At 43.5% G+C, this 22,517-nt stretch overlaps 1 protein-coding gene across 6 annotated transcripts in view; it reads left to right on the forward strand.

Annotated features, from left to right (window-relative positions):
* Positions 1-22,517, forward strand: part of WNK2 (WNK lysine deficient protein kinase 2) — a 99,493-nt gene that overhangs the window by 73,863 nt on the left and 3,113 nt on the right. For 4 of the 6 annotated variants that reach the window (XM_049769939.1, XM_049769942.1, XM_049769940.1 and 1 more), the window contains 3 exons: positions 227-325; positions 5,860-5,904; positions 7,249-7,508. In XM_049769939.1, coding sequence (XP_049625896.1) covers positions 227-325; positions 5,860-5,904; positions 7,249-7,508 — 404 coding nt within the window. The remainder of the gene's footprint in view (positions 1-226; positions 326-5,859; positions 5,905-7,248; positions 7,509-22,517) is intronic. The other 2 variants (XM_049769943.1, XM_049769944.1) reach the window with 1 other exon arrangement.

Consider the following 22,517-nt stretch of genomic DNA (forward strand, 5'->3'; position numbering starts at 1 on the left):
CTGCCCACCCTCCCTCCCCATGCACGTCCTCCTGGGGTCCACTTCTCTTCTGCTCCTACACTGCCTCCTTTCCATTCTGTGGTCAGTGGCTTTGGTCCTTCGGGCTGGGCTAGATGGAGCCGTGGCTGTTAAGTGACGAGGCTGATGTGGCTGTGGTGTGTAGGAGGAGGCCCGGAGACCGATACTTGATACTGTCTCTCTCTCTTCCCTCTATATTCATTTGCAGGCTGGACGCTTTACCACCCAACGTCTGAGAGACTGGCCTATAAGTCTAGTAGCAAACCTCGCGCCCGATTCCTCAGTGGACCCGTGTCTGTGTCCATCTGTCTGTATTTGTTCTTTTGTATTTTTATCACCTCCTGGCCCTTGGTCGCTCCCTGCCCCCTGTCTTCATCACCTCCATACACTGTCTAGGGTGCTCCCTGGCCCTGCCTACTGTCCTATTCTTGACGGAGAGGAAAGCTCTGTCCCCATCCTCCTTCAGCCCCTGAGACTGCCCGTGCATGCTCTCAGCCATGCCAGGCACCAGCATGTTCCAGCGCCGCCGCCCACCTGGCCTCGGGCACGCTGCCCCCTTCCCTGCACCCCCTGAGTTCTCTGCACCCCTTTGGTCACACGTTTTTCCACTTTTTCTTTTTTTCACGTTGGACGTACTTTATTTCTGTTGCAATTGCGGCAAACACATGAGTTCCGCTTCCCCAGTTCCAGTGACAGTGCAGGGAACGGAGCGCTGGCTTGTTTAGACGCATGGCGTGCCCCCACCTCTCTGTTGGGACCCTGAGGACGTGCATGTAGCAAGCCAACATAGTTGTAGATGGTCACGGAATAGTGTTACTCTGTCCCAGGCATGTCTTCTGACAGGCCTCCCTGCCTGCCCCTCTTCCCCGCATGCAGAGATACTGAGAGGACAGAATGGTGGCAGGCAGGCTGCAGGACTCCCTCTTCTCTTGCTGGAATACATGACGTGGTGCATCCCTCCCCCACACCTGAAGTGAAGTCCACCACGAACCCAGCTGTTCTCTTCCCAAGCTCTTCTTGCTCCTAGGAGTGCCTTCAGAGAGGCACGCCTGCTATGGGCACTCAAACTTGCTTCTTCCCCCTTGGAGTGAGTAGTGGTTGACTCCAAAGCTGTAGGCATTTCAGGTTTTTTGTTTGTTTTTGTTTTGCTTTTCTCAGAAAACAAATGAACCTTTTTTATTTTTGCCCTTTTTTTTTTTTTCGTTTTTTTTCCAACCCTCTGGATTGGACATGCTGGTTTGGGGCACGTGGCTTTTGCTGGTACAATAAAGATACATTGTGCTTGTCAGGGGAGGCCATGTCTGAGGGGCCAGGGGCCGTGATCTCTTTCCTGGCACGGAGAGGCTGGGGGCTGTGGGTCGTGCTGTGGCTCCTTCCTAGTAGGGCTCTGCTGGAGTTCAGGTGTCCTCGGGGTTGCTGGCCAGTTGTGGGAGGGGGAGTGGGTCCCACCTTGTGCCCCTCACTGCCTGGATTATGGGTGAGCATTTGGAAGCTGCTAGCAGAAAGGAACCTGGGTGTCCAGGTGCCTGTCTCACAGTCAGCCAGTACCAGTGGTTCTGTGCTTCTCTAGTGGGTGTGTCCTGGGCCTCTGGTGACAGCTATATGAGTGGTCCTGGGGCTGCACCCTTGTCCACTTGCTGCTGTGCCCCTCATTGGTTTCCATTTGATAAATCTTGTAGTGAGGTATAGCAGAGACGGAGGGTCAGACTTAGCTCTCACCTTGCTGTGGGGAGACTTGGCATGACAGCAAGTGATGAGGCTGGAGTTGGGGGTGCCTTCCTGGAAGACCCCTATGATGAACAGATGGGGGTATACCCAAGAACTCCCTTCCCTGCTCTGTGGGGCCCTGGCTGGAGTCTTATCTGATAGTTCCAGAGTAGTCAGGTTGGTTTTGTGGTCCCAGGGGAGTCAACAGCCCCTGACTCAGGACTGGAGGGATGTGCAGAGTGATGTGGTCTGAGGAATTTGGGAAGCCCAAGAGAAGGCACTGGGATCACAGATGTCAAGGACAGGAAGCACCTGAGGCATGGAGAGCCCTGTGCAGGACTGTGAGGGGTGGGGAAACACCTGCGGTGTGTAGGGCCCCATGCAGGGCTATAGGGTGAGGAGCACATGAGTGTGGAGGTCCCATGCAGGGCTGTGGGGTGGGGAGTACCTGTAGTATGTAGGGCTGTGCAGTGGGGAGCACTGTGCAGGGGTGTGCAGGGCTTTAGGTAGGAACACCTGTGTTCGGGCTTACAGTAGGGCTGTTGTGGGTGGAGAGCTGAGGTTGAATCTTGAGGGAGCATTCTTCACTGTGATGCCTGGAAAAGAGCAGAGCCTCTAGAGTAGGAAGGCCTGGGAAGGCCTGACCAGGTGTGCAAGCTCAGATTCAGACACTAGAGGGAATGTTTTGGGAATATTGAGGGGCAAAGCAAAGCTGAGGCCTGATGCTGACCCTGTACAGGCTGAGGCATGGCTGCGGTCCTGGGCACCAACTGTGGTGATGCTTCTGTGTTATATAATATTCCTGTGCTAGCAGGGATGCATGTGATGGGAGGTTGAGGGTGGGAGGTCTTATGCCTGTTGTGGTTACATGTGGTGATGGGAGAGTGTGGTAGAGAATGTTTGCAGGGTTTGTAGGGTTTGTGTGGTGAGTAGCTGAGTATGTAGGGGTTGTGGTATGTGTGGTCTGGGTATGTGTAGGGTGTGGTGGGGTAGTTCTGTGGTAGGGATGCAGGGGCTGCGCCACCACACCTCACACACAAGCCTTCAAAATCTTCAAAAACAAAAGGGTGGAGTGTGGTGGGGGTAGTGAATGTGGTTGAAGGGTGGGAGGTATGCATGTAGTGTGAGCGTGTAGTGGGTGGGCTATGGCAGTGAGGGTGTGTGGTGACAGGAGTGTGTGGTGGGATATGTATTCACAAACTGCATCTGCAGGGCACATTATGGGGTGTCCTGGACTCTGATCTCTTGCATCTTCCCTTCTTTTCCTGAAGACACAGTGGCGCGCACACTGCCACATGTTTAGCTGCTTTCCTGCGTACTGCTGGCAGCGAGCCTGACTTCCGTCTTGTGACATGTTTTTCTCTGGGACCACTGAACATTGTCATGCAGCTCCCTCTCCACCCTGCTCCTTCTGTCAGCCTGGTGTGTTCAGGCTCCATAACTCAAAGTTGCCCCACACACACACCTGAGCCTGCCTACATACATGAAGGGCAGCCCACTTTGGGTAGCTGCAGAGCAGAGCCAAGGTGCCTCCTGCCCTCCCAGCTTAGGCTTCAAGGACAAATTGGAGCACATTTTTTTACCTTGAAAAGTAGCTGGTGTCATACCTAGACATCTAGGACTTAAAGTGTTGGGCTTTTGGGCCCCATTTTGCTCTTAAGCCAAAGCAGGGTTCTCTAGAACCCTGCAGAACTGGTGCTGCTTGTGGCTCCTGAGCTTCTCTGGTGAGGATGAGGGGGCAGCCAGTGTCCCCAGAAAGTGTCCAGAGATGTGATGCCCATGACAAGGCGTCAAGTCCTTTGTGCTGCCCATTTGATTTGTCTGCTGTGGGTCTCCTATGAATCCCATTTGGGTCACATGTAGCTGCAGGGATTTCCCAGCCCTCTTGTTTTGCTCCTCTCGTGTGGGGGATGTGGGCAGGCCCTGGGAGAAGCTTGTCACAGACAGCATCTGTGTGATGGCTTGGAGGGCACGGCCTGGGCAGGCCCCCGACATCGGGGTGGCGCCTGCAGAGGCGGTTCGAGGACAGATGAGGCTCTGGTTTGTGCTTGTTGCCTGCCGCGGGGGGGACTGCAGGCTGCCTGCGCTCTGACAGACTGAGTGGGAAGTGTTAAAGCTTTGTCTGTGTTCTGACCACCACGTGTAGTAGCATGTGTCACTGAGATATGTGTGTGTGCTATATGAGATGTGTGTGCAGTCTGTGCCATTATATTATTATTGTGTGGAATGGGAGGTACATATATGGTATCTATGAGTGTGTGTGTGATTGTGTAGAATGAGACTACTTGTGTGTGCGATTATGTATATGTGGTGTGTATTTGTGGTGTGTGTGAAATGGGACGATGTGAGAGTATTGATTGTGTGAGACTGTGTGGTGTATGAATGTGCGTATGACTAGTGAGAGTGAGGTCTGTTTGGTATGTGTGAAAATGTGAGACTGAGGGGCCATGTATGAGATTTTAAAGGTTTGTGCGTGTAAGGTTGTGAAAGGGTGTAAATGTGAGACTTGGCAGGATATGTGGAACTGTGAAGGGGTGTGAGTCTGAGGAGCTGTGTGTGAGGGTGCATATGCATGGGATTGTATGTGAGACGTGAGGGTACGTGTGTGACTATGTGAGAGTGTGTGTGTGAACACTGTGAGGCTAGACTGTAAGGTGTCTGGTGGGAACATGGTGACTTCAGTGGCCTGGAACCCAAGCGGTGAGTCTGAGAACCCCCACTCCCCCCACTGGCAGGCCAAAGCCCAGGTCGGTGCCTCTGAAAAGGGGCCTGCTAGAGTCTGCATGACCTCCCCAGTGTATGACAGGACTCAGCCCTGAGTGCAGCCTTGCCTTTCTAGAGGCTCCTGTGGGCTGGACAGCCACGCCCAAAGCCACAGGCTTTGGGCGGCATGACCTGGCCGGAGGATAGGTCCATCATTTGGGTGTTCTTCAGGGGACTATTGTAGTGTAGAAGAGTCCCATAGCCCAGAGAGCCCCCAGAGGACTCTGTGCTCCTGGGGTTCCTTAGAACAGACAAGCTGAAGCCAACAGAGCTGGCCTCCAGATGTACTTTGCCCCTTAACTACCCGGCCAATCTCAGGATCAGACACTCAGTGTTGACTTATTTCCAAGGCCAAGTCACCCAACTTTGTCAAGGAGCCTGGACTGACATTTTCACTGACCCCGAATGCAGGAGGCAGAACCTTCCAGACAAGGCAGGGTGGCCGGCCTGACTTTGTGAGTCCCGGGAACCTTGGGAGCACCTTGCAGGAGCATTCTCTATGTGCTTGCTGTGCTCTTGGTGAGGGCAGTGGTTGGGGTGTAGACAGACAGTGCTGGCAGGGACTTGTTGGGTGACCTTGGGGATATGTGGGTTGGCCCTTCCCATCCTGGAGCTCCCTGGAAGGTGACAGGCAGTGCCTTTGTGGCAGCCCCTCCAGCCAGATCAGCTGCTCTCTGACGGGGAAGCCACTTGGAAGTGCAGGGTCCAGCTGCATTTAGTGATGATTGTGGCCAGCAGCCATGAGCTTCCCAATGAGGTCCACTGAGGCCCTTCTGCTTTTTGCAGAGCTGCTGGAGCGGCACTACCTCTGTCTTCCTTCGACCTGCAATCCCACTTCACCTCCCCACTGACCCCACAGCCACCACTGACCCACAAAACAACGTTGGTCTCAGACCCACAAAACAATGTATCTTTTTGCACTTGGAAAACCCCCCCATGGGCCACAGGCACCCTGACTGCACCAGCAGGGCCGCCCTGAAGCCTGGGTTCGAAAGCTGGGCAGTGTGCTTCACTTTTTCATTTTTGTGTTATTTTTTTCCTCCCATGAAAATTTTTACTCTTTTAGTCAAACACGTACACTCACACTTTTACATATTCTCTCTCTCTCATACATTTTCATACATATTCTTTCTTTCTCTACCTGGAGCTTGGGGGCTTGGCCCTCCGCCTCTGCCATTGGCGGCACTCATGTCAACTGGCACAGATTCGGGAGGGTGTCCCGTCAGCCAGGGCACGGCCCCTTCTCTCTGACCTGCAGGCCTTATCCTTGCACACTGATGACTTTTGCTTAGATTGTGGTGGCTGTCCCCTCCCCGTGTGTGCTGTCCTGCCTAACCCTGTGGTCTTGTGTCATTTCTTCTTCCCTTGCAGGGTCTGCCTTGAAGCGTCTCTGTCTAGGCAAAGACCACAGCAGTCGTAATTATCGGGGTTTCTTATGCTTGTCCACTCTCTCCATCGCATGGGCTTCGTGGTGCTAGTGGCGCTTCAGGTTTTCCTGGGCGGGCGGGCGGGTGTGGGCCTGCTCCAAGCCCACCCTCTTGCAGCCACATCGCCGGCCCCGAGGGAGAGCATTCTGCAGCCCCCCTCCTCTGCCTGGCTCCTAGAGTCTGTACCATGCCGCCAGCCCCCTTCCCCAGTCCCTAGCAGTCTTCTCCTTCACACCACCAGCATTGATTGGCTCCTTTTCAAAGCCATAGGAATGGGTATTGCTTTGACGTGTTAAGATGAGGCCCCTGAGGAGAGATACCAGACGAAATGGTATTGTCTGCCCGGGCCATTCACACGCTCATCTTGCACCCATTTCTTTCTTTTTTTTCCCCCTCCTTTTCCCTGCCCTATCTTTTATTTTCTGGCTGGAATATTCATGTAGAAATAGTTCTGTGTATATAAAAATCTCACCACTAATGTTTAATTGTTTGTGTCTGTGCTTTTTTTTTTCCATCGCTAGCCACTAAAGTAGACTACACTCTGCAACGGCTTGTTTGAAGAGATGGTTGTTGGTTTATTTATTCATTTGATGTAGGAAATTAAAAATAAATTGGCTTATTCAAAATTACCAACAAGAAAATTGTCAGAAAAGTGTCAGGAGGTGGTCGTGGTGGGACAGCACATAGAGGAAGAGCATAATTGGAAACATGTAAAAATTCCCTTTAGGTTAGTTCTGGTGAGGTGGCTGAGTGCTTAGTTTTCATCCAGCCTATTCACAATCCAAGACAAAGTAGAATGCTTGGGGTGCCAGATCCTATTAACCCCTGACCCAAGCACAATTTCCAAACGTCTTTAACTTCCAAACCAGCACTAGCCAAACCGAGGAAAACAGCAGACATTTGTGTGGGGAGAGTATGTATCGCAGCCTTATGCTGGATTCTTGCTCAGGATTGTTCCTCTCCTCGGAGTTCTTGTATAATAGCATCAAGTGCAGCAGCCCCAGAATCGCCCCTTTTTGTGTCCCATAGGACAAGTTTTCTGGGCTTCCCCATCAAGGCTGTCAGCCCTGGCAAAATGGGCATAGGTCAGGCAGAGCCAGCTGCCTCTGCTGGCTGGATCCTATCCTGATGAGAGGATCACAGATGACTGGCGCTGCCTAGCCTTCATCCCCATGGAAATTTTCACAACATAAGCCAGTGGAAAATTGCTACCATGCAGACCATCTCCTGAAGCAAGGTGTTGCCCAGCTAGGCAAGACCATTGTGAAAGTGAGGAGCTGGCCGGGTCTCCATCCTGTGGTGTCGTCAACCCTGACCTGTGTGTGCTCTCCAGGGTCCTCCACCAGCAGCCTGGTCCCCGGCCCTGACCCAGGCCCTCAGCCTGCCCTGCACGTCCAGGCCCAGGTGAACAATAGCAACAACAAGAAAGGCACTTTCACGGATGACCTTCACAAGCTGGTGGACGAGTGGACAAGCAGGACGGTGGGCGCAACGCAGCTGAAACCCTCACTTAACCAGCTGAAGCAGACGCAGAAGCTGCAGGATATGGAGACCCCGGTGGGCCACCCACCGCCCCACAGCGAGGCCTGGGCTGTAAGTGAAGAACAGGGTCTGGGAGGTATAAAGGATGGGAGGGAGCAGGGCTGCAAGTCTTCTGCTCTAGTGTCTCTGGTGTCTCTTACCTAATGGTCATTGGCATCCTTTGGACAACTAAGCCATTGCATCCCTTTTCCATTTTTATTCCATTTTGGTGGTTGAGTTTGAGGAGTTCTCATCGTTCTGGGAATTAATCTCTTTAGATGTCTGATCTGTGCATATCTGTTTTTCTTCCATCTTGTGCTCTGACTTTATATTCCATATAACATCTTTAGTTGCATTCAAGGTTTTTTTAAATGAAGTCTTACTTATCCATGTTTATACTTTTGTTGTCTGTGTTATTGGGGTTTTTCGTTTTGTTTTGGGGGTCACACCCGGCAACGCCCAGGGGGGTTACTCCTGGCTCTACGCTCAAAAAAACACTCCTGGCTGGCTCAGGGGACCATATGGGATGCCGGGACTAGAACCACCATCCTTCTACATGCAAGGCAAACACCCTACCTCCATGCTATCTCTCTGGCCCCATTATTGGTTTTTTTTTTTATATAGAAGAAATCATTGCCAAATCCATGAAGATTTGAAGTCAAATCATGAAAATTTGACTCTTTATTTTTCCTTCAAAGGGTTTAATGATTTAGAATTTCATGTTTTATCATTTTATTCACTTGAGTTACTTTTTGTATCTGGAATTTTTAGGTAAGGGCCTTATTTCTAAACTAATTCTGGGACCTACATTTTGTAAATATAGTTTAATAAAAACATTAGATTGTGAATCTAATGAATCTTTCCTTTTTATATGCATATGTAGTTTTCCCTGAAGATTTTCAAAGTTTCCCCATGGCATAGTCTTGGCATTCTTGTTTAATGCTCAGGATTGTTTCTGTTACATTTTTTTTTGATCTTTGTCATCTTGCCAGTATCACACTATATGGGGGGGGGTTGGATTTTGGGTTTTGGGGCCACACCCGGTGATGCTCAGTGGTTACTCCTGGCTATGCGCTCAGAAATTGCTCCTGGCTAGGGGGACCCTATGGGATGCCAGGGATCAAACCAGGTCTGTCCTGGATCTTCTGCGTGCAAGGCAAAAACACCTACCACTCTGGCACCAGAGTCACTGTTTTCTTTTTTTTTTTTTTTTTGGTTTTTGGGCCACACCCGGTGGTGCTCAGGGGTTACTCCTGGCTGTCTGCTCAGAAATAGCTCCTGGCAGGCACGGGGGACCATATGGGACACCGGGATTTGAACCAATCACCTTTGGTCCTGGATTGGCTGCTTGCAAGGCAAACACCACTGTGCTATCTCACCAGGCCCCAGAATCACTTTTTTTTTTTTTTTTTTTTTTGGTTTTTGGGCCACACCTGGCATTGCTCAGGGGTTACTCCTGGCTGTCTGCTCAGAAATAGCTCCTGGCAGGCACGGGGGACCATATGGGACACCGGGATTTGAACCAACCACCTTTGGTCCTGGATCGGCTGCTTGCAAGACAAACACCGCTGTGCTATCTCTCCGGGCCCCCCAGAATCACTTTTAATTTCTAAAGCTTTCTAGTAAATTTTAGAATCAGGAGTTTGAGCCTTCTTTCTTATTTTGTTCTTTTCCAAAGATTGCTTTGGTTATTGGAGGTCCTTTGAGATTTCACATAAATTTTAGCATTGATTTTTTTTTTTAATTTCTTGTTAAGAAACCATTGAGATTTTGATTTTGAATATATGGGGTCTATAGTGAATTTGCTTAGTTCAGACATTGAACTTACTATCAATATCTAGGTCTACCTATCCAGTAACGCAAATGTCTTCATATTTATTTCTTCTTTTTCTTTCTTTCTTTCTTTCTTTTTTTTTGGTTTTTGGTTTTTGGGTCGCACCCAGCTGCACTCAGGGGTTACTCCTGGCTCTCTGCTCAGAAATCACCCCTAGCAGGCTCAGGGGACCATGTGAGATGCCAGGATTCAAACCACCTTTCTTCTGCATGCAAAGCAAATGCCTTACCTCCATGCTATCTCTCCGGCCCCAATTTCTTCTTAAATTTCATTTTTCCCTGACTTGGCAATGGTAGTTTTCAGGAATCACTCTTGGCAGGGCTCAGGGAACCATGTGGTGCTGGGGATCAAAATCAGGTCGGCCAAATCCAAGGCAAGTGCCCTGTTTTCTGCACTGTCACTCCAGCCCTCTTCTTTTTGTTTTTTTATTTTTTTGTTTTTTAGCAATGGTTTATAGTTTTTAGCATGGAAGTCTCAACTTCTTTGGCTAAATTTATTTCTAAGTATTTTAATCGTTTTTACTTTTTTTAAAGTTTCTTTTTCTTTTTACAAATTGTTTGCTAGTGTAAAGAATGCAACTTATTTTGATGTGCTAATACTACTGTTCCATACAACTTTGCTGGTTTTATGAATCAACAGTCTTAAAAAGGTCTTTAGGCATGTGTGAATTCCTGTGGGTTATATACATAGAAGATCATGTCATCTGTAAACAAAATAAATAATTTTATTCTTTCCAATTTAGATTACCTTTATTTTTGTCTTCTTTGATTCAGCTTTTTAAAAGATATTTGAAAAGACATGGCCAAAGCAGTCCACCTTCTTTACTCCACCACCTTCACCCTCACTGCAGTCTTAAAAATCTTTCTGTCTGTTATCACTGAGTTCAATGTTAACTATAGGTTTTTGGTCTTTGTCATATTGAGAAAATTCCATTTTATTTTTGCTAAATGGTTTAATTATGAATGGGTATTGAATTTTTGTCAAATTGTTTCTCTTTGTTAATTAAGATGATCATGATTGTTTTTGTTTTTATCTTCATCCAATTAATTGATTATTACATTGGTTTTATATATTGAGCCATCCTTGCATTCTAAGTATCAATTCATCTGTTTGTGATATATACCAAATAAAAGCAGTTTGCTAATATTTTATTAATTTTTTATCAGTGTTCACAAATATTAGTTTGTAACTTTCTTTGCCTGTAATGTATTGATCAGTGTATGGTATTGGGGTGTTATGAAGACCTGGAATGAATAGGAAGCATTCTCTCTCCTTCATTTATTGGAAGACTTTGAGAAAGATTACTATTAATTAAATGTAGAGGCCAGGGATGTGACGCAGTGGTAGAGCAGTTGCATGTACAATGTCCTGACTCTGTTCTCAGCTTTATAAAAACAAGCAGAGTTTTGTTTATGTTTGGTAAAACACACTAGTAAAGCCTGACCTGGGATATTCTTTGTTATGAGGCTTCAGTTCACTAATTCAATTGAAGAAGATAAATGGACTTACTCAGATTATTTTTTCCTTCTTGGATCAGTTTTGGTATTTGTATATTTCTAGGAATATGATATGTTTTTCATAAAACTTATTGCTTTACTAGCCAAACTGTCCACTTGTTGGTCTTTTCAAAGAACAAACTTCTGGGTTATTTTTCTTTCTCTTTCTTTCTTTCTTTCTTTCTTTCTTTCTTTCTTTCTTTCTTTCTTTCTTTCTTTCTTTCTTTCTTTCTTTCTTTCTTTCCTTCCTTCCTTCCTTCCTTCCTTCCTTCCTTCCTTCCTTCCTTCCTTCCTTCCTTCCTTCCTTCCTTCCCTTCCTTCCTTCCTTCCTTCCTTCCTTCCTTCCTTCCTTCCTTCCTTCCTCTCTCTCTTTCTCTCTCTTTCTTTTTTTTATTCTTTCTTCTTTCTCTCCCTTCCTTCCTTCCTTTTTTTTTAGGGGGGGGCGATACCTGGTGATGCTCAGGTGTTACTCCTAGCTATGCACTCAGAAATCACTCCTGATTTGGGGGACTATATGGGATGCCAAGGGATCGAACTGCAGTTTATCCTAGGCTAACGCACACAAGGCAGATGCCTTACAACATGCACCAAAGCTCTGGCCCTCTTATAAGGAGTTTTGTTTTTGTCTCTGCAGGGGGTCAAACCTAGATCTCTTGGTGCCAGAGCTGTTCGATCCCTCTGCGTTCCATATGGTCCCCCAAACCAGGAGCAATTTCTGAGCACATAGCCAGGAGTAACCACTGAGCATCACCATGTGTGGCTCGAAGACAAAACAAAACAAAACAAAACAAACAGACAAAAAAACCTTAGACCTCTTGCATGTACTTCACTACTGAGCTACACATTTTATCCCTTATATTTGTTTTCTGTTCTCTATATTATCTCTTTTGTAAACTTTATGGTTAGACTTGGGCATTGAGATTCTTTTTCAGTCAAAAACTTTAATCTAGGGGCCGGAGAGATAGCATGGAGGTAGGACATTTGTGTTGCATGCAGAAGGACGATAGTTCAAATCCCGCATCCCATATGGTCCCCTGAGCTAGCCATTTCTGAGCCTAGAGCCAGGAAAGAATAACCCCTGAGTGCTGCTGAGTGTGACTCCCTCAAAAAATAAACAAACAAAACATTTTTTTGATCTAAATCTTAAAAATTTAAGATTATTTTCAATGTGTGCATTTAAAATTAAAATTTCTGAGTACTACTTTGGCCACATCTCATACATTTTGATATGTTCTCTTTCTTTTTCATTTGTTTCAGGATAGTTTTTAATTTTCCTACTTTAACCCTAAAATTGTTATTTAATTTCTCTATATATTAGTTGTGTAGAGACTTAATATTTTTGGTTATGGATTTCTAATTTCTCTCATAGTATTAGAAGTCACTGTATGGTTTCATTTCTTTAAAATGTATTGACTTGGGCTCAGAGAGGTTATCCAGGGATCCTTGCACATGACTGACCATGGTTCAATCTTCAGCACTGTTGATAGTCATCTGAGCACCACCAGGAGTGATCCCTGAGGCACCAACAGGTGTTGCTTCCCCCAAAATAAAATATCTCATCTGTATTCTATTATTGAGTGGAATTTTATGTAAATGTTTGCTAGGCAAATTGGTTTATGACAATCTGCAAATCTTCCTTTTCCTTATTGACCTTCTGTCTGGTTATACCCATTGTTGAAAGTAGAAGATTGAAGTATAGGATTATTGGTGTAGAACTAACTGTCTGTATCTAAGTTTGGAGTCTGTTGTTTGGTATATGTATGTGTATATAATTTTGTACTTTCTTGATAGCCAACACTTTTGTCTCTAATGTTCTTATTTGTCTCCTGTAAACTTTTTTTTTTTTTTTTTTTTTTTTTGGCCACACCCTGTGACGCTCAGGGGTTACTCCTGGCTATGTGCTCAGAAGTTGCTCCTGGCTTCTTGGGGGACCATATGGTACGCCGGGGGATCGAACCGAGGTCCGTCCTAGGCTAGCGCAGGCAAGGCAGGCACCTTACCTCCAGCGCCACCGCCCGGCCCCGTCCTGTAAACTTTTTTGACTTAAATTCTTGAATTAAAACTTTAAGTTTTGAGGGCTGGAGCAATAGCATTAAAGTCTTGGGACTGGAGAGATGATACAGGTGAGGGTAGGGAGGGAGGAGAGTGAGAGATAAGGTGCTTGTCTTGTAAGCAGCCAACCCGGGTTCAATCCCTGACACTGCATGTGTGTGCTCAGCACTGCTAGGAGTGAGTGTGGAGCCAGGTGTAAACCCTAAGCACCTCTGGGTATAGTTGTAAAAGGAAAAAAAATCCTTCTTTTTTAAGCCATTTAGTCTGATAATACTATAACTACCCTGCTCTCTTTCATTTACTGTTTGGATGAAAAAAAATCTTTCTCTATCCTTTTAATTTTTACTTCTTTGTGTCCTTGTTTCTAAAGCAATTCTTTCATAGTGTATAAATTAACCATGCTTTTAAAAAACTATTATGACAATTAATTGGAGTTAAATTCATTTAAATAATGCAATTATGGCTATAGAGGAAATCTGCCATTTAACCATTTGTTTTCTAAGTCTTAAAAGTTTTCATTCCTTAATTCTTCCATTATTGCATAAAAAAGATTTAGAGTTTTTAAAAAATAGTATATACTTTAGAGTTTACTTCTCTTTACACACATTTGTGTACATATATCTGAGTTTTTGTTACCATAGGTGTTGCAATTTAAATTTAAAGTTTTTAATGACTTAGTTTCAGTTCTATACATTTATACTGTACTTTATATATTGTATGCCCATTAACAGACTGTATAATGCATTTTCCTTTTAAATCATATAAGAGAAGAAAAACTCAATAAAACTGACATATTTACCCATATAGTTATGCTCTTTATTTTTCTATATGACTTTAAGTTACTATTAATCTTCTCTCAGATCCTCTTTTGGGTTTTTTTGTTGTTGTTGTTGTTGGTTTGGTTTTTTTGAGTCACACTCGGTGACGCTCAGGGTTATCCCTGGCTCTGCTGCACTCAGAAATCGCTCCTGACTTAGGGGACCATATGGTCACTGAGGGATCAAACCACGATCTGTTGTAGATCAGCTGCATGCAAGGCAAACACCCTATCGCTAAGCCACCGCTCTAGCCACTCTTGTGTTTTTTATTGGCAATCCATTCCATTGTTTTCTGGAAATCCCTCAACATTTCTTTTCTAAAGTTCTTACCAGAGAGATATAGCCATGGTGGGGTTTTTCATAGGTTTCCCCTTGTGACTTTTGCAATCTGGTGGTGTTTTCAGTGTGTTGTTATGTGGGTGGTGATTAGGATTAGGATGCCAGGGTTTGAGATGTAAAGAAGTGAGATATTGCACACTATTCATTTGGGAGGGTCCTGACCTGGGAGTGAAATGGCTTCTGAGTGTGGCTTCCTAGTTACTTTCCTAGGGTTTGAGTTTATGGATCTGGAGATAGAGCTGAACTGGGCCTAGTTGGGCCTTGCTAAGTGGCGGGTGTTCTTCCAAGGGTACACCTGGGTCTAGATTGTAACTTCTGAGTGTCAGGTTACTATTAGATTTCATTTCAGCCTAAAGCAATCCATTTAGTAACAACCTTATTTTTTATCCAGTAATCAATTTAATTGCGACTTTTTGGTTTTGGGGTCACACCTGGCAGCGCTCAGGGGTTATTTCTGGCTCTATGCTCAGAAATCGCTCCTAGCAGGCACAAGGGACCATATGGGATGCTGGGATTCGAACCACCGTCCTTCTGCATGAAAAGCAAACGCCTTACCTCCATGCTATCTGTCCGGCCCCAATTGCTACATTTTTAATGGTTTTATTACTACTTGTAAAAAATCTTAATGGACAGTCTTTCTCTTTTAGTACTTTATATGCTTTCTCTACCACCTCTTCTCCTTCTGAAACTTCCATAATGAGTATATTAATCCATAAAGTGGTATTCCAGAGGCCTTTTGGCTTTGCATACTTTTCTTCATTTTCCTTTCTACTCCTCAGATGATTGTTTTAATTAGCCTGTCTCCAGCTTGTTGATTCTTTATTCTACCTACTCCAATTAGCTGTTGAGCCCCTGAAGTAAATTTTGTGATTTCAGTCATACACTTTAACTCTACTCTTTCTTTTCCATTTTATTCTTTGTGTAACAGATTTTCATGCATAAGTTTTCTAGTTTCCTTCTGTTTGTGGATTTCTTTAGCTCTTGAACATATTTATGACAGTCAATTAAAAGCTTTTATTTTATAACTCCCAATGTCTAGACTTCCTTGGGGCATCTTATTTTCTTTGTTTGGGCTACTGTGTTGTTGAACTCTGAACATAAAGATACTCTTAAGTGTGGGGCCGGAGCATTGTCACAAGCAGTAGGGCATTTGCCTTGCACATGCTAACCCAGGATGGACCGGCGTCCCATATGGTCCTCCAAGCCAGGAGCAATTTCTGAGTGCATAGCCAGGAGTAACCCCTGAATGTCACTGGGTGTGGCCCAAAAACCAAAAACCGAAAAAAAAAAAAATTCTCTTAAGTGGTAAATCTGGAAATTAGAATCTTCCTTGGTAATTCCTAATGTTGTCTGTTGAAGGCTTAGCTTGTATTCCTTGGTAATTCCTGATGTTGTCTGTTGGAGGCTTAGCTTGTATTTAGTGTTTTAACTGTTGTTTCCCTAAACACTGTCAGGAGCCTGAGAAATCCCACCTTCCAGTTTGTGGTGGCCTCTATCAACACTTAGCCAGGTCAGGGACAATGTGCCATTTCTTTCTTGCACAGAGGCTAGTTGTGAAGGCTTGTTCTTTTATGACATACATCTCCTGGGCATGTACCTAAATTTCTTTTTTTTTAATATATATATATATTAGGATGATAATATAATCAAATTTAAAAAGTTAAGTAAGTTGACAATAGATTGATGAAGACATCAGTAAATTGGAAATTGATGAGAATGTACAATGATGCCATCACAATATATAATATTTTCCACTTTGGAAAACACTTGGAAAAAAATTTTTTTAAAAACCTCCAGAGTATTCCAGAGAGATATTACAAAGACTGAAAAGCTTGCCTTGTGGGGCCGGGCGGTGGCGCTAAAGGTAAGGTGCCTGCCTTGCCTGCGCTAGCCTTGGACGGACCGTGGTTCGATCCCCTGGTGTCCCATATGGTCCCCCAAGCCAGGAGCAACTTCTGAGCACATAGCCAGGAGTAACCCCTGAGCGTTACCGGGTGTGGCCCAAAAAAAAAAAAAAAGCTTGCCTTGTATGCAGCTGGCCCTATATTGATCCCACAACATTACATATGACCCCATAAGCACTGCCAGGATGATTCCTGGGCAAGAATAACCACTGAGTACTGTTAGGTACAAACCCAACCCTGCTCATAGAAATGAAATAAACAGTTACCATAAGACATTCATTAATATATATATTTATATGTATTAAAAATCGTAAACATGCTCATGCCAAATCTTGTGCAGAAATGTTCATAGTAGTAATTTTGATGAGTAGAAAATTAAAAAATGAATGCCTATCAATAATATAGTGGTTTGTTCATACAATGAAATATTAATCAGCCAGAAAAATAAATAAAATACATATATAGGTAATAGCATGTGTGAACTATGAAAGCATTATTTTGGAGCCTAAATTTCCCCAGTAGAGAAGTATTTTTGAATGTCTTAATCTTTTATGCTTTTCTTGGTTGTATGTAGATGTTTTGTCTTTTACAATCCTTAAGTCGAGACAACTGAAAAAATGTTCATTTCCTTGGGTATTTTTTAACAATGTCCATGGCTTTCCTGCCCTGAGAGTTCCAAATTTAACCAAACAGATGTGTACCATGAGGCAGTCCTTCAGATATTGTCCAGACAGAATAAAACAGACAGACAGAATCACTTATGAATGAAACCTGCTTTGCTCTCCTGAGAACTAGGGTTTAGTGTCCCTACAAATGGGGCCTCATATTCAAGATAGCTGACATGCTAGTGGATGATGGGGTACACTGAAATGCTTTCTACTTAAGGGGCCATCCACTTAAAATCTTGCCTTTCCCCAGTTTGTCTTTTCTTCCACTTGGTTGCTATAAACTTTGGAATTTCTGGAATTCTGACAAAACTAATTCTGAAATTTCAAAATTTTCAATTTTTGTGGAGGGCTAGAGCAATAGTGCAGGTCGGGCACTTGTCTTGCATGTAGCCAACTCAGTTTTGATCCTATGAAACCCATATGGTCCCCTAAACCCTACCAGAGCCAAGAGTAAGCCCGGAAAACTGCTGGGTGTGGCCCAAACAAACAGGTTTCTTTGGAGACTTGGAAGGTTTGAGCCATCTACTCCCTTTTGCTGGTGTCATGCTGAATGAGTTCTTTGTATTTGTAACTGTATTCAATCAGTTATTATAAAGAGAAATTTAAAAAGTTTCCCACGGTTGTTGTGGGTTTGTGTGTTTATAGTTGGGACCTTAACTATTTTGAAGCTGTTACGTTTCCTTATGAGCTATACTTTTTTTAATCTTTTTTTTTTTTTTTTTTTTTTTTTTTTTTTTTTGGTTTTTGGGCCACACCCGTTTGACGCTCAGGGGTTACTCCTGGCTATGTGCTCAGAAATCGCCCCTGGCTTGGGGGGACCATATGGGACGCCGGGGGATCGAACCGCTGTCCGTTCCTTGGCTAGCGCTTGTAAGGCAGACACCTTACCTCTAGCGCCACCTTCCCGGCCCACTTTTTTTTAATCTTTAAAAAATATTCTTACACTCTGATTACCAAATAGTTCATAATATGTTTTTTTTTTTTTTTTTAGGAAACAAATATTCAAACACCAGTCCCACCACCAGTATTACCTTCTTTCCACCAGTACATTTATTTTTATTTTATTTTATTTTATTTTATTTTATTTTATTTTATATTTTGGGTTTTTGGGCCACACCCGGTGACTCTCAGGGGTTATGCTTGGCTGTGAGCTCAGAAATCACTCCTGGCTTAGGGGGCCATATGGGATATCGGGGAATCGAACTATGGTCCATCCTAGGTTAGTGCGTACAAGGCAAACACCCCAATGGTTGTGCCACCTCTCCAGCCCCTCCATCAGTACATTTAATATGAAAAACTATCTCTGTTCATTATTTTCCCTGTAACTCTAGTTTGTTTGTAATTACTATAGCCTCAAGAGCTTATATTGATTTATTACTTACATGGCATATGGTTCTCCATATTTTACTTTCAGTATTTATATATATAATATTTATTCTCTTTTAGATATCTCTTGTAAACAGCTTATAGTTTGCATTTATTTATCTGCTTTTTTTGGCTTGAGGTTCATCCCTAGCAGTTCTCAGGGCTTACTCCTGGCTCTGTGTTTGGATATCACTCTTGGCATTTTTCAGGGGACCAAATGTGATTCTGGGATCAAACTGGGGTCTGCCACATGCTAGACAAGTGCCTTAATCCCTATATTCTTCTTAATTTCTATTTTAACAATTCTGCTTTTAGATTATTGTCTGTGTACATTTAATGTAATTGCCCATATTTTGTTTAAATTAATTGTCCATATAGTATGCTTATTGTTTATGTTTCTCCTTTTGATCTTTTAAGATTGATTAGATTAATTTTGTTATTCTTTTTTTTTTTTTTTTGGTTTTTGGGCCACACCCGGTGACACTCAGGGGTTACTCCTGGCTATGTGCTCAGAAGTTGCTCCTGGCTTGGGGGACCATATGGGACACCGGGGGATCGAACCGCGGTCCGTCCAAGGCTAGCGCAGGCAAGGCAGGCACCTTACCTTTAGCGCCACTGCCCGGCCCTAATTTTGTTATTCTTTAATCTCCCTGAATATTAGTTTGAAAGTCTACTCTCACTTTTCATTTAATGATTATTCAAAATATTGTTGCATGCATCCTTACATTATTAGTCTTAATTTTCCTTATATGACAGACGAGGCAAAGACTGTAAAACATTATATATACACCCTTTTTGACACTCATTTTAAAATATACACTATACTGGGGCCAGAGCGATGAACAGCGGTAGGGGTTTTGTCTTGCACATGGTTGACCTAGGACAGATCGCTGTTCAATCCCCAGCATCCCATATGGTCCCCTCAAGCCAGGAGCGATTTCTGAGCATATAGCCAGGAGTAATCCTGAGCATCACCTGGTGTGGTCCAAAAACAAAACAAAACAAAACAAAAAATATATATACACTGTACACTTTCAGTTCCCCAGTAGATTTTTACAAGTCAAATTCATCCATGGCTCTTTGTAAACTTAACATATATATTGATGTCTCATTCCTTTTGATCTACAGACTTCCCTCTAGAATAGAGGGAATAGTTTCCTTTAGAATACATTATTTATTTTGGAGCTGGGGGGGATAATCAAATGGGTAAAGCACTTTCCTTGTATACAGCCAATCCAGGTTCTATCCCTGGCAACCCATACTGTCCCCGGGCTCACCAGGTGTTACTCCCACACACCCCCAAAAAAGCAAGCTCATTTATTTTTAACTATTTTTTATTGAGATAATAGAATTTACAGTACTGTTATTGTACTTTTTCATGCATGCATAATTACAGTATCACACCCATTACCAGAGAGCCCGCTTCCTGTCAGCAGTATTCCAGGGACTCTCCTAACTAACCTTGCCCTATGTAAATTCAGTTCTGCAGACAGAATATCCAGGATACATGTGATCTTTCTCTTTAAAATTTACTTTGGAGGTGGTGACACCTGTACACGTATAGACGAAAGAGTTAAGTTCCTGAAATTTCACAGAATTATAAATCGGGGACCGGTGTGGTGGCTCAGCGGTAAGGCGTTTGTCTTGCATGCCTCTGACCTAGGACAGACCGCAGTTCGATCCCCCGGCATCCCATATGGTCCCCCAAGCCAGGAGTAAATTCTGAGAGCATAGCCAGGAGTAACCCCTAAGCATCACAGGATGTGGCCCAAAAAAAAAAAACAAAAAAAAATTGTAAATCAATGTTAAGTTGATGCAAATTTTTTTTTCAAAAGTTGTCTTTCTTTTCTTAAGGTATGTAAATTTTAAAATGAATATGTGGGTATAGAGTGATAGCACAGTAGATAGGCAGACCTAGGTTCAGTCCCTGGCATTCCATATGGTTCCCTCAGCCAGCCAGGAGAAATTTTTGAGGTCAGAGCCAGGAGTAACCCCTTAGTGCCTTTGGGTGTGGCCCTAAAACAAAATAATATTATAAATAATTCTGTTAATATATTTTTGGCCAAACCCATTGTTGCTTAGGGCTTATTTCTGGCTCTATGCTCAGGGATCACTTCTGGCGGAGTTCAGGGGCCATATTCATGATGCTGGGGATTGAACACCCTACCCACTGTTAACATTTGCGGAATAGATAAGTCCATAAACTTTTCCTAAAACCTAATAGAGGGCAACCATAAATCACCACAAGTGAATGTCAATGCTGAAAAATTCAATGTCAATTGCTGAAAAGTTTGTCTTGTCTTTTAAAGAAGCTCTTTTAGTGCTTCAGGCAAGACTTGTTTCGAAGGTGAGTCCCCTAAACTGTTGCCGAAGTTCTTTGTGGTTCCAATGATAATCTAGCCAAACAGTATTCTTAGTGGCATATTAATTTTATTGAGCTTTTGTATATCCTGCCATTGTCTAAAGTGAATCTTGTGAACTTTTCTGTATTATAAGTTCCTTTTTTGATCTTGGCAATTGCAGGATTTCTACTCTATCACTGGCTTTTGGCATCCTGATTATAATGTGTCTTGGAGTTTTTCTGTTTGAATCTCTATTTTGTGTGACTCTTTTCGACCCCTTGAGTCTAAGTCTATATTTCTCAACTCTAGGAAAGTCATACACATGGTTGCTTTAACTACCAGTTATTCATTGGGTTCACCTTCCAGTTCTTCAGAAACTCTAGTGATTCTTATATATTGCCCCTCTTGAGCTCCTCCCATAGTTCTCTGGTGTGCTAATCATTTACTTTCAGACTTTTTTCTTATTTTCTTTTACTGTGTGTGTGTGTGTGTGTGTGTGTGTGTGTGCGTGCGTGCGTGCGTGCGTGCGTGCGTGCGCGTGCGCGCGTATACTCAGTGCTTACTTTTTGGTTTGTGCTCAGGGGATCATATGCGGCGCCAAGGATGGAATCAGGGTTGGCTACATGCAAGGCAAATGCCCAACATGCTGTACTATTGCTCTGGCTCTGGCATAGAATACTTTATTATATATGTTCCAGAAACTTATTTCTGTTTTTCCTTTCTTTATGTTTTGGCCATACCCAGTGGCACTCAGGGGTTACTCTTGGCCCTGTGCTCAGAAATCACTCCTGGCAGGCTTAGGGGACCATATGAGATGCCAGGGATTGAACCTGGGTCTGTCCTGGGTCGGCCACATACAAGGTAAACGTGCTATGGCTGTGCTTTGTTCTGGCTCCCTATTCTGTTTTTACTTGTCTAAAAATATTTTTACTTTATTGACATTCTTGGGGGATATTTTCAATGAGTGTAGTGTTCTACATTGGCAGTTACTTCAGCATTTTGATATCTTCATTTTATTGCTCCTTGGAGCACCCCCTTGCTGGAGACTGCCATTCTGTTCACTAGCCCTTTGAAGATAAGAGGTTATTTTTGTTATTGGACTGGAATAGCCAGTCAGTTTGCTGTCCTTTGAAGATAATAACTTACTTGTCCCTTGACTTCCAACAGTTTTATTTTCATAGGACTCATTACAAGGTGCCAAAGATGATATAGTTTTATCCTTTCACTCCACAGCACTTCTTGGCTCTTAGGATTGATTTTTAAATCAAAAAAAATTTAATCAAATTTGATTCTTTTTCTTCCATTGTTTCTTCCCTTCCCATTCTTCCCTGTTTCTTCTCTCTCCTCTCTCCTACTCCTGAGATGGCCTTTTCCTCTGCCCCTTGCATATTTTCTCATCTTCTATTTTTTGATAATTTATTCCAAATATTTTCTTTAGAACTTTAAAAATCATTGTGTAGGGACTGGAGCAATAGCACAGCTGTTTTGTAGTCTGTGGTATAAGATTTCCAGTATCGATCTTTTCCAATAATATTTTTGAATTTTATAGGTCACTAATATTTCTGTCTGCATTTTAGAAATAACCTGTCAGCTTTCATAGAACAACCTTCTGGGAAGTTGACTGAGATTAATTAGTTCTTGAGATTTGTCATAGTAACAGGAATGAGTCTTCCCGTTGTTTTCTCTCAGGAAAGTTTTATAGTTTCAGTATAAAAGTATTGTACATCAGTTTTCAAATTTATCCCTGGCTAGTCGATATTTAAGAAAGTTGAATGACAAAAAAAAAAAAAAAAGGAAAAAAAAAAAAGAAAGAAAGTTGAATGTAAGTCATATTGTTCTTAAATTTTGCTCCCCAATTACATATTACCACTCTATAAAATGTGGTTGATTCTGGGCCTTATAGGCAATTGTCTTGCTAACTTAATCCATTTGTCTGGGAATCAGCTCTCTGGTTCTTTGGAGTTTTCTCTACACATAGTCCTGTTGTCTGCGACTATGGGTGTTTTCTTCCTCTTTCTTTCTTGTCTGGTCTGGGCCTTTGTTCCTTTTATGCTTTGTTGCCACTTTCCCCATGAGGCACTGAGGCTAAGGAGCCAGGAGGAGTGGAGGGTTTCAGGCACGGTGTAGAACTTCCCCTAAGTGTTCAAGTATGTGGATGGTTGCATCTGCCATGGGAAAAACATCAGCTTGCAGCACTATGCCATTCCACGCAATGCCAGTGTCTGGTTTAGGAATTGTGAGACTATTGGTCTGTCCCTCAGTT

The sequence above is a fragment of the Suncus etruscus genome, chromosome 3 (assembly GCF_024139225.1).
Source record: "Suncus etruscus isolate mSunEtr1 chromosome 3, mSunEtr1.pri.cur, whole genome shotgun sequence".
Classification (NCBI taxonomy): domain Eukaryota; kingdom Metazoa; phylum Chordata; class Mammalia; order Eulipotyphla; family Soricidae; genus Suncus; species Suncus etruscus.